The 15,174-nt window shown below is 31.5% G+C and overlaps 2 protein-coding genes across 5 annotated transcripts in view; one reads left to right on the top strand and one right to left on the bottom strand.

Moving 5' to 3' along the window:
- LOC117168052 (lipase 3-like) overlaps nt 1–3,260 on the bottom strand; it is a 6,367-nt gene extending 3,107 nt beyond the window's left edge. The window contains exons 1-4 of one of the 3 annotated variants that reach the window (XM_033353399.1): nt 3,094–3,260; nt 1,090–1,288; nt 868–982; nt 541–787 (exon numbers count right to left, since the gene is read on the bottom strand). In XM_033353399.1, coding sequence (XP_033209290.1) covers nt 541–787; nt 868–982; nt 1,090–1,288; nt 3,094–3,138 — 606 coding nt within the window. In that variant the 5' untranslated portion in view covers nt 3,139–3,260. Of the gene's footprint in view, nt 1–540; nt 788–867; nt 983–1,089; nt 1,487–3,093 lie in introns of those variants that run through there. The other 2 variants (XM_033353398.1, XM_033353402.1) reach the window with 2 other exon arrangements.
- Nucleotides 1–15,174, top strand: part of LOC117168051 (RNA pseudouridylate synthase domain-containing protein 2-like) — a 485,526-nt gene that overhangs the window by 384,795 nt on the left and 85,557 nt on the right. The gene's annotated exons all lie outside the window — the stretch shown is intronic.

The raw sequence follows: 15,174 nt of genomic DNA on the forward strand, positions 1-15,174 counted from the left end.
CCAGGTGCCATTCAGCTTTCGGCACGGTTTTCACACCTCCGCTTGGGGGTTAATTCCTTCGGGACCACCCCTGGACAATTGTCCGCGACTGCCTATTTATCTATTGAATTTGTCCCATCTTTGTCAATGGAACATTCTTCGCAACATATCAAAATACCATAAAAATATAATAAATCCTTGGAAATTCCTTGAAATGATTGAAATATAGTCAAACCTGGATTTAATGTCAGTTTTGGAACTCAGTGTCAGAATTAATTTGTCTCTCTCCTATTTTTTCTCTTTCTTGTTTCTCTCTCTGTTTTGTGATGCTTGATTTACAACCGCATATCCCCCGCAGCTCCTCTCATATTTCCCCACCGCGCGGCGTCAATTCTCAGACACATTAAATCTAGAAACATTAAATCCAGGTTTGACGCTAATTAAAAATGCCTCGAAATATTTTTATAATTCCTAAAAATATTTCAAATCCTTTAAAGTTTTATTCAAATTTTTTGAAAGTGATTAAAGTCAAAATCTAGCAAAATATATTTTTTTTCGTACCTCTATTTCGTTGCTCGCTAAATCAAGAATTCTGGCTAGAGGACTTTTCAAATTTTTACAGAAAGCTATAGGTGCCAGGGCGTTCATGGATATAATTTTTTCGTTATATTTTGGTAATTCGGATGCCATTACGAAAAAACTCGTACTGCCTTGACTGTGGCCGACATAAAATATTTTTTTGTGACCTGTTTTTTCCAAAATGTAATCAATCATTGCAGGCAAATCTCGAGTGCCGATTTCATGCCAACTATTGACCAACAAATTTTTAAAGAGAAGTTTAATTTATTAGGCTGTCAAAAAAGTAAAGGTTGATTTTCGAAAGTTTACCTGAATGACCAGTACGACTTTTTGCTAATTGAAGAATTTAGATGCTTTCTAGAATAAAAAGTTCCTCTCGCATTTCCCATCCAAACATCGTACCCTGCTTCCGCTAATATATAACCTTTAAAAATTAAAAAAATATTATATGGAGTTCTGGTACTGAAAACTCAGACGTAATTAATTTTAAGTACAAGAAATTGTATAAAATTAGTGCTCTCTTTTGCTTACCGAAAGCTTTTCTTGGACCTGCAATAATCCAGTCATTAGAGCTGAGAAGCAATCCGTGCATAAGGAACACAGTTGGTTTACCTTTAGGGTTTGAATTGTTTTTTGGTCCAGTTATTCGGTGCATTTCTAAAATGTACTTATCATAAGTAGCCACCACATGTGTTTCTGGATTGTAGCCATACTTGTCGATTAACTCTACCTGATTGTGAAGAAAATCGAGAGCCCGGATCAAAGAACCGGTTATCATTTTTCTGCGATCAGAGAGGAGAAACCCTTGACCGACTAAATGTAGTCTACTTTCAGTCCCCCCCTTCCACTCTGAGCGCCAGAAAGTTACAAGCGATCATTTCGGCAGTAGCAGTTCACATTTCCAGCCAGATGTCGAGAAAAATAGATACTGTAAAGAAAATGATTGCTCAAAATATCAATCCTAATGTGCTCCTAGTTATTCGGTGCATTTCTAGAACGTACTTATCGATTACCTCTATCCTATTGTTAAAAAATAGAGGGTCCGGATCACGGAAACTTTTATAACTTTCTGGCACTCAGAATGGAGAGACCCCTGATCACTTGAAATCCAGAGACCCCCCCCCCCCACTCTAGTCGCCAGAAAGTTCCAACTGATTATTTGATCCGGGCTCTCAATTAGATCCTTTCGGCAGTAATAGGGGACATTTCTTACGAGACGTCGAAGAAATTAGATACAGTTAAAATGAATTATTGCTCAAACTATCAATCCTAATTTGCACCTAGTTTTTCGGTGCATTTCTAAAACGTATTTTCGATTACCTCTATCTGATTGTGAAAAAATTGAGAGCCTAGATCAAATAACCGTTTCTCACTTTGTGGCGCTCAGAGTGGAGAGACCTCTGGCGATTTGAAATTGAACGACGTTCAGGACCCCCACTCTAGGCGCCAGAAAGTTACAACTGATTCTTTCATCCAGGCTCTGAATGGCTTCATTTCGTCAGTCGCAGGGGACATTCCTGACCAGACATCAAAGAAAATAGCTACAGTAAAGAAATTATTGTTCAATCTATAAATCCTGATTCGCGCCTAGTTATTCAGTGCTTTTTCAAAACGTACTTCTCGATTACCTCTATCTGATTTTGAAAAAATCGAGGGCCCGAATTAAATAACCGGTAATAACTTTCTGGCTTGAGAGTGAAGAAACTCTTGACCGACAAAATGTAAGCGACGGTCAGAGGGGCCCCCACTCTAGGCGCCAGGAAGTTACAACCGGTTCTTTGATCTGGGCTCTCAAGTCAATCATTTCGGCAGTAGTAGTGGGCATTGATGTTCATACATCGATAAAAATAGATGCATTACAGAGAATTAACAGTAGTCAAATTCACAATATAAACATAAAATCGAAAAGAATTATTTGATCATTTCCCGGTTACCAAAAATTTGCCCATGTCATAGAAATTGACATATTAAAACTTTCACACCTAAATTTACAAAACAAATTTTTTTAGAAATTTGAAAGTGCTTAAAAAGTTTCAAAAAATTTAAAAAGTGGGTAAACCCTTATTTAAGATAGTTGTGCCAAAAATCATGTATCTGGCAACACAAATTTGTATGTGATCATAAGAATTGAAATTATAGTTTTTGACGTCACGTCTTACGAATGAAAAAAAAATTTTTTTTTTTGAAAAGGGGTATACAAAATTACTAGAAATAATTATTAAAATAATGGTTTTTGTGATTTAAATTTGTCTTATTATCGATTTTTATCAATTTTTCCAAAGTGGTTACGTTTTAATCAATCATGCCAATCTTAAAATATAATTATTTGCTTAAAAAGCATTTCTTTTTAAAAATTATTTTCACGATTTTTCAGCCATAGAAAAATTTACTTTCAAAATGAGAAACTTCACAGTTATAAAGAAAGTCATTTGAAATGACGTAAAAAGTGAAAATATTTAATAATAACGCGCTTGGCACACGTGTTTGTTTATTAGTATAAAAAAACTATGGAACTAATATAAAATTCTATCTTACCACTGAAAGATAGCTATCTTCATGTGGGTGTCGAAATGCATCCATCCATATTTGCAGATCCGTTTTATTCAGAAAATATAATTTTTGTGCTTCCGTTATGATCGTTGCGCTCGTCGAACAGACGAAGAGGAAAATTCCAGCTGCCGGAAAGAGTACTTCAAGTTTCAACATTGCGAAGTTTAACTCACGAAAAACGACTTCTTGTGATTTTATATGAATTCGCCTTTTTGCACCTGCATTTTGTTTCTTTTGTCTAATCTTAATACTCGAAAAATTCTCGCGCAGTGTGATTTTAATTATGACTTTATTTCACGTATTTGATGTATCACTTGTTAATACTTTTTGTTGCTAGATAGCAGCATCATTCCGCTGACAAGAATGCATTTAAAGTGAATAAGAATGTAGTTAAGAACTTACTTTTTCTCTACCATAATAATTCATACCAAATTTACAGTTGGTGTACTGGTCGTCTACCTGATCGGGAAATCGAGAAACCCGGGAAATTACCGAGAATTTTGCTCATCGGGAAAAAACGAAAAGTAGGCGGTGATGTGATTCAGTGAAAAATCATCATTTTCAGTCTAAATAAGAAATTTTCCAAAAGGATTGCAATTCTAACTTTAAACAGTGAACGTTCTAAAAGATTTATAATTCTGAGTTGGGAAGGTACTAATTGAAAGAAATAAAAAAAATCCACGTAAATAATTGCAGTTAATTGTTAACATGGGACTGGAAATTTTAGAAAATAATTTTTATTCTGTATTCTAGAAGGTAACTTACAAAAACAATCCCGTTCCAAAGTTAAAATTCGTCAGATTTGGAAAATTCTTTGGACAGGGAATTTTAGAAAAGAATACTAAGTTTAATTTTGGGACAAGGAACTTCATAAAAAATATATACCTTTAACAGTTGATAGAGGGACTTCCTGTAAACTCTTAAAATTTTATTTTTTGAGCAGATAATTTAATAAAGATTTATAATTTTTACTTTGGGACATTGAAAATTTCAAATTATACAAATAATTTGAATTTCTATTAAGGTTCAGCTTGCAATAGAGACATTTCGTAAAGAATTATATTTTTATTTGCGAAAAGAGTTTCCGTAAAGAATTATAATTGAAATGGAAAAGGGAATTTTAGAAATAGAACGGGAATTTCGGAAAAAATCTAATTTATAAGAAACGAATTTAAAAAATTCCGGTTTTAAGTCAGGGACGTGATTCTGTAAATTTTTTACTTCAAATTTTTGAAAATTCACATCGGTTGTTTTTTTTCTGACATTCGAATAGTTAAAACAATTTTTAAAACAATGAACTATCTTGCTGACTTGTTATAGGGAATTTTCTAGATGAATTCTAATTCTGAGTTTGGACAGAGAATTAATAAATGAAATATGACCAGTATTTCGTAAAGAATTATAATTTTGACCTTGGAATTAGGGATTTTGTAAAAAGTAACATTTTATATTGGAACAGGTTATTTTTGACATGTAACGGGAAATTTTGGAAAATATTTGTATTCTGAATTACAAAAATGCAATATACAAAAAAAATCTCTGCTCTAGGTCAGAATTCTTCAAATCTTGAAAATTCTTCGAGGTACTATATTTCTAAATTAAAGTATAAACTTTTGTAAATAAATATAATTTTGATTTTTAACAGATCATTTGTGGAAACAAATGTTATTTTGAATTAGAACGGAAAATTTCCGCAAGTAGTCATAATTTAGACTTTGAGACAGGTAATTTCCTTAGAGAATTATATTTTTGATTTTCGAACGGAAATTTCTATAAAAAATTAAAATTTTCACATTCGAATAGAGTATTTCCACAAAGAATTTTGATTTACATTTTCGGACCTATGATAGAGAATATTGTAAATCAATACATGTAATTCTAATTTAAAATAGCGAATTTTGTAAATCAATTTAATTGTCAATTAAAGAATTGTGTAAGGGAATTATAATTTTGAGTTTATATAGGTCATAAGTAAATGAAATATTTTTACAAATTATTGCAATGAATTGCAATTTGGAGTTTGGAATAGAGAAATTTACAAAGAATTATAATTTTGTGATGGCATAGGTATTTTTTGACATGGAACCGGAAATTTCGGAAATTAATCTTAATTTCAGGGGATTTCCGTAAAGAATTAAAATTCCGAATTTATGATTTATCTGGATATTAAAATAGAAAATGAAAATGAAAAATATTTACAGAAACAATCCTTTTTTCACGTCTATATTTCTGAATTCTAATATAAACTCTCGTAAATAAGTATAATTCGGACTTGGGCCATAGAAGTTTTTGAATTAAATTTATGTAATAATTTAGACTTTGTGACGGAGAATTTCCGTAAAGAATTATTAGTTTACTTCGAACAGAGAATTTTTAATATAGAACTGGAATTTTGGAAAATAATTTTCATTCTAATTAAGAAGAAGGAAAACTAAACAAAAGTCCGTCTTTAGAAATCTCTGAAAATATTTAAAAAATTGTTGCAATTATTTTAGAACTCGAAAGTTTTCAATTTAAAATCATGTCTTGTGTAAAATGTCTTGTCTGCTGCGATTTGGGCAAAAAATCGAAAAGTGAGTTTTTTTAAATCCTTGGAATCCTGAAAAAGGATACTCTTGATTATCAAAATATATTTTTAAATTTGTTCATAACGTCAAAAATAATTATTAATAATAACTTCAAAATTGTAGAAATTTGAAATGCTGATCATTAAAATTGAAGATTTACTCATTTAAACCATTTACAATTAAATTTTTCTAAATATTTTATGACTTACAATTAGAAATACGGCAATTTTGATCTTTTAAATTTAAAATCTTATTAATTTTTAAATTTAAAAATTAAAAAGTCTTGATTATTGATCTTGAAAATCATCACAATTTAAGATTTATTATTTATACGTCTTTCGAAATTAAAGAGTTTTAAATTGCACATCGTTAAAATTGAAGAATTTTCCATTGTAAGTCTTCAAAATTGAACTACATATTCAAATAAATGTTTAAAATTACATACGTATAAAATATTATTCCTGGAAATTGAATAATTTAATTAATTATAATTATGATTAATATAATTATCATAATTAACTGCAAATCATTTAAAATTGACAATTATTTCATTTTGAAAATTTAGTATAACAAAATTAAACATTATTAATAATATTAAAAATTCGTAATACCTCATAATTATTATAATTTTGGGATTGAATGATAATTCCATTATTTCATTATCTTTTGCATTGAACGGCGTTCTCTAAAATGTCAGACCTGTTTCTGAGTTACGTAATTCGAAGAGAGCCGTAACTACCGGTTGCGGCGTTTTCCGGAATTTCTGCATCCAAATCATCACCGCTAACTGCATTTTCAATAATTAATTAACATTCTCAAACAATTTTTGTTTCAGAAATGAAAAGATCATATGCAAATTATTGAAGAACAACCAAAAAATTCGCAAAATACATTAGAATCTGCGATACACGACTCGATTCCCTGTCATTTTCCGTTTTTTCCCGATTGAGTTTTTGAATTTTCCCGTTGAACTAAAAGTAACATATTTATATTTGTCTCAAAACATAAAGATTTTCAATTATGAGTAATACAATCTGGAATTGTTAGGAAGAATCTAAATTCTATTCGCTGGGTTCATTGTAAAGTCAGTTTTATATTTATGGTAAATATATACCTTGTGCAGAGGCTTTCTTCTCATAAAAAATAGTTTTATGTGTGAATGCAAAATTTGTTTAATTGCTAGTTTGCGAGAAAGAGACCCTTTTCTAATAAGAAAAGCAGCGAAGTATCACGGTAGAATACCATCCTTACTTTTATGGCCACCACTGGAGTTGATGTTTAAGTCGTAAAACAACGAGTTCTATTAACTGGCATTTGCACTTGCAATCTATTGATTCACGGACGTGTATGTATTTGGGTGGAGACTTAACGCACGGGTGCTTTTAAATTAAGGAAATAAAGACCAAACCTTCTTTTGGAAAATTTTCAACCTTAAGGGCATGCTCTTCGGTGACCACGTGACCAAACTAGTCCCCGGTTATGAACATTTTTTTGGCGTTCACTGTGTCCAGACGGATTGAGATATCGTGTTTAAAATTTAACAGATAAAATAAAAAGCACTAAAGAACGTGTATATACATCAATATGTTTCTAATTTTAAAGAAAGTTTATTTATAAATTGATAGAATAGGATATTCGAGTTATAGCACTTTGCAGATTAATTTTTGGTTTGATGCATTTCAGATTTTTAGATTCTCGTAGAAGCACTGACACCAATTTTAGACTAACTCGTCTAAACCTTGAAAAAAATTAGTATAAGCAATAAAATTTGCACATTCGTTGCAAATCAACAAACAAGTATCTGCACACACGTAAACTATCATTATTTTTGAAGCATTTTTAGCAATTTCTAATACAGAAAAAAGAAACTTTGAACGTCGATAAAGTCGAGATCACGTGACTAAGTTCGTTCATGAAATTTTGGTGTAGAATGATTTTCATTTTCTTGTTCCTAAAAATAAAAGATAAATTTCAAATTGGAAACAGAGCAACGCCAGAAATGTGCTCAAATTTACTCTTCGGAGTTTTCCAACCAACTTCCATCATTCTTGACGTCTTATTTTTGACGTTGAATCGATCAGCTATCTCAATCCGCATGGACGTAGTGAAGAGCGAAAAAATTGAAAATCATTACATTCTCTACACAAGAATTTTTTGAACGAACATAAACACGTGATTTCGACTTCTTTTTTTATCCGCTAGAAATCGCTAAAAATGCTCCAAAATAGTGATAGGTTACTTGTATGCAGATACTTATTTGTTGATTTGCAAGCAATGTGCAAATTTAATGTCTTATATTAACTTTTTTAAGGTTTATACGATTTAGTCCAAAATTGGTGTCAGTGCTTAATATATACGAACCAAAAAATCCGAAATGCATCAAACCAATACTTATCTGCAAAGTACTATAACTCGAATGGTAATATCCTATTTTATCAATTTATAAATAAATATTCTTTAAAACTATAAATATATTGATGTATACAAACTTTCTTTAGTGCTTTTTATATAATTTTCCAAATTTTAAACACGATATCTGAATCCGTGTGGACACAGTGAACACCAAAAAAATGCTCATAACTGGGGACTAGTTTGGTCACGTGGTCACGAAGAGCATGCCCTTAACTCTAGATCCCAGATTTTGCAGTTAGTATGATTCTATGTACCTTTTTACTAGTAGCATTCGAATTAGAAGTACGTACATTGTGTCTTACCGAAGGGCTACTCACCAAGAAATCTTAGATTAGAAGGTCTTCGAGATTGATCGAACTGTAAAGTTAAAATTGAATTTCCCATCTAGAAACCGAAATAATTCGCATCAAAGTCAGAACTTTTTGCACGTTCGGCCTATACCTTGCACAGAGAAAAAAGTGCACCAAACTCTCGCTTTCAGTCAAGTGTCGGGGGTTGCTTTCAAATGGCCTTGGACTGGTTTCGGGGGGACGGAAACGTAAACAATGAGGGCCGCCTGACTCGTTTCCAATTTGAATATATATATATATATATAATGTCTTAACCGTTCTCGCCCTGTTCCCCTGAAAAACTGTGGGAGCCAGCAGTTCTAGGAAGGCTAAAAACGGGGTGACTGAAAGCGAGAGTTTGGTGTACAAGTGAATAGACTCCTGTAGGGACTGAATTGTATTACACAATTGCATTCCACATACTTTTTGCAAAAAAATCCACTAAAAATACACTATTCTCCCTTCCTCCCGCTTCGTCGCTACCGTACCTCTCAAAAAAAAAGAATACAGATGAGCGTGGTAGGCAACGTTGCCGCGATCACTTCTGGGACAGTTGCATACATAGGCCGCAAGGTTGTGGGTATAGACCTCGACTGTACTTTAGCAAAAGTTACGATGTGCCGCTGAGACATTAACGTGCTACTCGAGGCTCTCGACAGGCCGAACTTTTGGCTGCGACTGCCTTCCGACAAGTACTTCAAAAGACATCTTGGAAGAACTCTTGGGAATCTCTCAGCAATCTAGCATTCGTGGGAAATCTTGGAAATCTTTAGCTAAGTGTTGACAGAGGTGTGGTAGTGTGGAGCATTCCACCATACTCTCCTGGGCGTGGAACGAACAGCCGACTGAATCTGAAAGCCGCCGAGTTTGGCCGCATTTGTAGAATCCCACGTGAGTTCTCGTCGCGAGCAGGGTCGGAAATCTCGGAACTCCCGGCAATGTCAACGAAATCTTCGAAATATCTATAACAATTGAATAGAGATCACCGCATTCACAGTTAAAATATTTTCTGATTTTACAGTGAGTAGCCCCTCGTGTTTCGCTGACAACGTGGTTCACTGATTTTCAAATTTTCACTTTAAAGAAATCCTTTCCTTCGAAATCTATGTGAAATTAAAAATATTAAAATATTAGACTTCACAGCCCAAACTGCTAGCTCTCAAAACACGGGAAATAGGGGATTTTTCACGAAAATAGGAAAATAATAGGACTATACATTAGGTCCCTTTCTGCGCGGACGGACACGTAGAATTTTCAACAAAATAGTTGAATTTTTTACCAAAAAAAATTTCTTATCTAGAGATGAACTTTCAACCCAGGAGAAAAAAAATTCGAAACCTAAATTTTACTGTTGCGTTGTATTACCCAGGAAAAAAGATTAAAATAATGAAAATCCAATCGGTTGGCCACATTTTTAATTTGTTACGCGTGCGCGATACTTTAAATCTGCCATTGCGCATTCGTTACAATGCTGAGTGAATAGAGTTGAATGAAACTAACCTGAAATAATTCTTATAAGCATTCCACGGGCATGAATGGGTTAAAGTTCAAAATTAAATGGAGGTCTTAGAAGATGCCACTCAATGGTAAACATACGATGCACACATAGAAATTTTTCAATGAGCATGAATCTGTCAAGTGTAGCTCAGGTTATGTTCAAGTGAGTGGAATATGCAGATTAGAATTAAAAGAAAATTCATTTTTTAAAATAAGAAGTATTAAGTAATAAATTTGAATAGGACAATGCAGATTAAACAACAATGAAAGAGACTCAAATAAAGTAATATTGAAGTATATTAAAATTGATGCAACAATTTGTTTCTAAATTCAATAATTATAAAGTTGTAATTCTCTTTTTACAATGATTTCAAACAATTATCCGGTGCACTTTTTTCAGTGCACGGGCTATGGCTGCAGGGAGTGCACGTGCCAGAAGCAAATTCCGCAATTCGCTCATATCTATTATCATCCCAAGCATGCAAATGTTTAGGATTTCAATGTCCTCATTTTTTAAAAGAAAATTATCTAGAAAATAAAACGTGAGTGATAGTTTTTTTTAATTTGAGATTGATATAAGGTGAACATGAAGTAACATGATTGTAACTTTAATTGTTTACTTTCAGTGATAACGAAATTTTATAAATAAAGTTAAAAGGAAAATGTTCGGTTTTTAATGTGTGAAATATCTAAATAAAGTTTCAACATTCAGATATGTTGTTGTGCTAATCTGGGAAAAACAATGTTCATCAAAATCAATTAAAATGTCTGATAATAAATAGTCTATAAATAAAAGTAGACCATGTATGCGAGGCTTTTCTTAAAAGTTGCCCATTTAAATATTTTTAGGGTATAATTTTAACTATTGAAATTCAAGCTTTTTATTAAAATTAAAATTCAATAAAATTTATTATCTGGAATTCCAGAGACAGATACGAAATTCAGTATTCATCAAAGCCCATTCAAGAGAATGTCAATTGAATTTTGTTTCCTAAGTATTATCCAAATAGTTGAACCTACGAGCACTTGATTTTTCAACAAGAAAATTAATTTTAACCCTAGAAAGATTGATTTTGCACAAAGAAAGATGACTTTCTGACCACAAAAGATTAATTTTCAATTACAAATAATTAAACGAATTTTCAACCAACAAGATTAATTCTCCACAAAAAGTCCATTTTTCAAGAAAATATATAAATTTGGTACCAAATAGTTAATTTTCAACCACAAGCGGCCAATTTCCAATAAAAAATAGAATAGTTAAACTTTTCAGTTTAAAAAAATACTTTTAAAACGAAAAAAACCTGTTACTGCTTATTCCTTATTATACCTTATACAAACTACTATTATTCCTTGCACTAACGAGGTTTATTTTCTACCGAAAAGGACGAAATTTCCATAAAAGGGTTCTGTTTTTAAGCTAAAATATCGAATATAAAATAGTTAAACTCGTCAACTTTTCAGTTTCAAAAATTTTATTTCAACAAACAAGGTATTTGATTCTTCAAGCAAAAAGATAAATTTTCAACAATCAAGAATTGTTTTCTACCCAGAAAGTTAAATATTTTATCACACAGGTGTATCTAAAAAAATGAATTTTTAACAAATTAGTTCGACGTCTAACCAATTAGTGGAATTATAAACCAAAAAAGATTATTTTTTTTTTTTAAATACAAGAATTTTAACACACACAAAATTAATTTTTCACAAAGAAAGTTAATTTTGTACCAAATAGTTAAGTTATCAAATAAATAGATAATTGTTTAATCAACGTTTGAATCGAAAATGGAATAGGTCTTTAAAAAAAAATTAATTTTGTATCAATAAGATTAATTTTCTACCAGAGGTGAATTTTTAACAAAGAAAAATAAATTTTAATAAAAAATAGAATACAGTGAAACTCTTCTATAGCGCCGATTTTGGGGCTGACGGTGGGTGGGAACTAACTCATTATAGCCCGCTCGGCTTTTGTTTGTTCAAGTCTGAGTGCGTGCTTGAGTGACATCCGAATTTCCGGGCACCCCGCGCAGCTTCTTTTACACCCACATGCGGCGCGGCGTCAATTCTCAAAAGGGCTATAGAAGGGATGGCTATTGAAGGGTTTCACTGTCTTTAAATTTTTAGTTTAAGAAATTAATTTTCAATTAAAAATGAGAAAGTTGCCAACAAAAGAGATGAATCTTCAACCAAAAAAATTAATTTAGAAAAATCAGTTCAGCTTTTAACGACCTAGGTGAAGTTTAGACGAAAAAAGATGACTTCAAAAGATAAAGTTGCTTTTCAGCAAAATAATTAAATTTTCATCCAAATAGTTAAATTTTCAACTAGGAAATATTATTTTTCAATAAGAAAGGTAATAGTTACATTTTAAGTTAATCCCGCACAATCGTAGATACTCTACTTGTAATCCTGGGTAATCCATTTGTCATCCAGCCTAATCCACTTGTGATCTTAAGTAATCTACTCGGAATGTGCGGTTATCTTCTTGGTAATCCACTTGTAATTTGCAGTCATTCACTTGAAAATAACAGTTATCCGAGATAATGTCACTAATCCTAGATAATCCTCTTTTATTCCTAGGTAATCGACTTGTGATCCCAGATAATCCACTTCTAAACCTAGATAGTCCACAGGTATTCAATATTAATCTGAAGTAATCCGCTTGTAATCCTACGTATTCTGCTTGTAATCCTAGATAATCTACTGGTGATTCTAGGTAATTCACTTGTAATGAGTTGCAATACAAGTTGTAATAATAATTCGGAGGAATCTAAGTAATTTTGGGCAATTGGAGTAATCTATTGTAATCCTGGTCAATGCATTTGGAATTCCAGATAATCCACTTGTTACTCTGGGTAATCCTATTGTATTCTCAGGTAATCACTTGTGATCCTAGGTACATCACTTGTAACGCGTAGTAATCTAATTTGAACTAGATTACTCCACTTTGAATCCTAGATAGTCCACTTTTAATTCTAGGTGATCCTCTTGTAATAAGAAGCAATCCCCTTACAATTTAGAGCAATCAACTTTTCCTCCCGATTTTTATCACTCTTCGCTGAAAAATACTCTTGAAATTAAATTTGATTATATTTTGATTTGAACAACCAGCAATTAAAATGTTTTTTATTTTATTGTTCTACTTTATTAGTACGTGATTGATTGCTCTGGCAGTGCGGTGGTACTGTGAAACAGAAAGAGGTTTGTGAGGTTGAAGTTGAACATCAGCTTTGATCGACGAAGAAGCTTCAATGGGCAAGCAATTACTTTACTAATAGCCACCCAGGCTCTTTCCAACCTGGTTGTGCTGCGTAATTACGAACGTTACCTACATTAAAGAGGTCACCCTCTCATGTTTGCTGGACCTATATAATTATTTGCAAACTTCAAATGCTACGATCTCAAATTCATTTTCCAAAAATTTCCTAATTGGAGGGTAAAGGCGGTAAAGCTGATCTATTCCATCACTAAAATGATGAAAATCAGAGTTCTTAATTACATTCATTGGGGGCAATATTTTAAAAGCTTATCTTTACATCAAACTCTGGATTTGAATCCAATGTTGGGTTTTTCTGCACATAGCCTTGGCCAAAAACAGGGGGGATCCATACATAGAAAATCAGGGTTGTCTGAATCTTTTCCAATTGGACAACATAATATTGCGCAATATACTACAGTGAGTACCCGCGAACTGCGCCTTTCCGCTGTGCTGCTGGTGTTCTTCATGCAAGAGTGGCAACCGTCTCTCGCCCCGTGAGCTGAGAAATTTTGGGGACCAGCAGTTCTAGGAAGGCCGAGACCGGGGGGGGGGGGCAGAAACCAAGAGTTTGGTGTATTTCAAATCTATCAAAATCTTTTTATATTTCATTAGAAGTTTTTTAATTAAATTGTATAAAATATGACATTTCAAAGTTATCTCCAGTAGAATACAAGGAAAGCAATGACAATATTTGAAAAAATTAATGAAAAATTGATATCCTAACTTCAGAAATAATATATAATATTTTTGAACAATATATAGAAGGTCAAATCATTCCATTTTTGTCAATAAGTACCAATTTTAGACGAAAAATACTAATCTAACCTAAATTTGTGCAAAATTGTGAGTTTAATTTTTGAAGTCAAATATGTAGTTTTTTTTAACGATTTTTGACAAATAACGCTAACATACACTATAATGTTTCAATTATTATAAATATTATTAAAAATGTTATGAGTTTTATTATTAATAGCAATTTTAGACAAATATCACTAATATAATATATTTAAAAAATGTTAAGATTGTAAAACCTCTTTTAAAACTTTGTTTTAAATTCGAAATAATCGATTTCCGTTGAAAAATGTTAACGTAATCTAAGATTGTTCTAAAATTGTAAATTTTCTTGGAAATATATATTGATATTGTCGGCAAAAAGCGCTAATGAAACATAAAATCGTTGAAAATAGTGAATCCTGATGATGGTTTTTGTTTAAAATTTCGGATTTCAGACGTGAAAATTAACACAGCCTAAAATATTTAGAAATGTCAAGTATTCTTGGAAACTTTAGGGTTTTCTAACAAATTTTTTTCTTCAAAATACTAATTTCCAGCTAAAATCACTAACATACAATATTTATGATATTTTCAATAATTTATTAGATAGTTCAAAATGTTTAATTTAACCTAAATTTAATTTAAATTTATTTAATAATAATTTAATTTAATTTAAAGTTTTAATTAAATGGGATGACATATTTGTAGATTTATTTGAACAAAATTTCAAATTGAAGATATAAAACTACTTAAAATAATACAAAATCAATTACTGAATCCAAGGAAATTCGTTTCTTTGGTTTATTTTATTTAAACCAAAGGTTTTTTACTCCCCTAATGAAATATTGTTTGAATTGATGTATTTCAACAAATTCAAATTTTGTAGACAACAGTGCTATTTTTGTAGATACATGCGATATTTGTTTTATTTTAGGCTCCGCTTATATTTATAAATTACGTTTTTTTAAAATAATTCTCTCTTTAAATCAAAGACTTGTTTCTTTTGCTTGATTAATATTTTGTCAACTTGGTTACATGCTTATTCTGAACAATATATCTCGTCATCCAAATATTTACTTACACTAAACACTCATTTCTTTTTTCCCAAGAAACATTTGTTAAAATTTATTTATTTAAATAAATAATAGTATGAAAATTATAAAATTTATCTATTTACTTCTTTAAACCAAGGAATCAGATTTTCCAATTAAGAAAAACTTTCATTTCA

This window comes from Belonocnema kinseyi, chromosome 2 (genome assembly GCF_010883055.1).
Source record: "Belonocnema kinseyi isolate 2016_QV_RU_SX_M_011 chromosome 2, B_treatae_v1, whole genome shotgun sequence".
In the NCBI taxonomy this organism is placed as follows: domain Eukaryota; kingdom Metazoa; phylum Arthropoda; class Insecta; order Hymenoptera; family Cynipidae; genus Belonocnema; species Belonocnema kinseyi.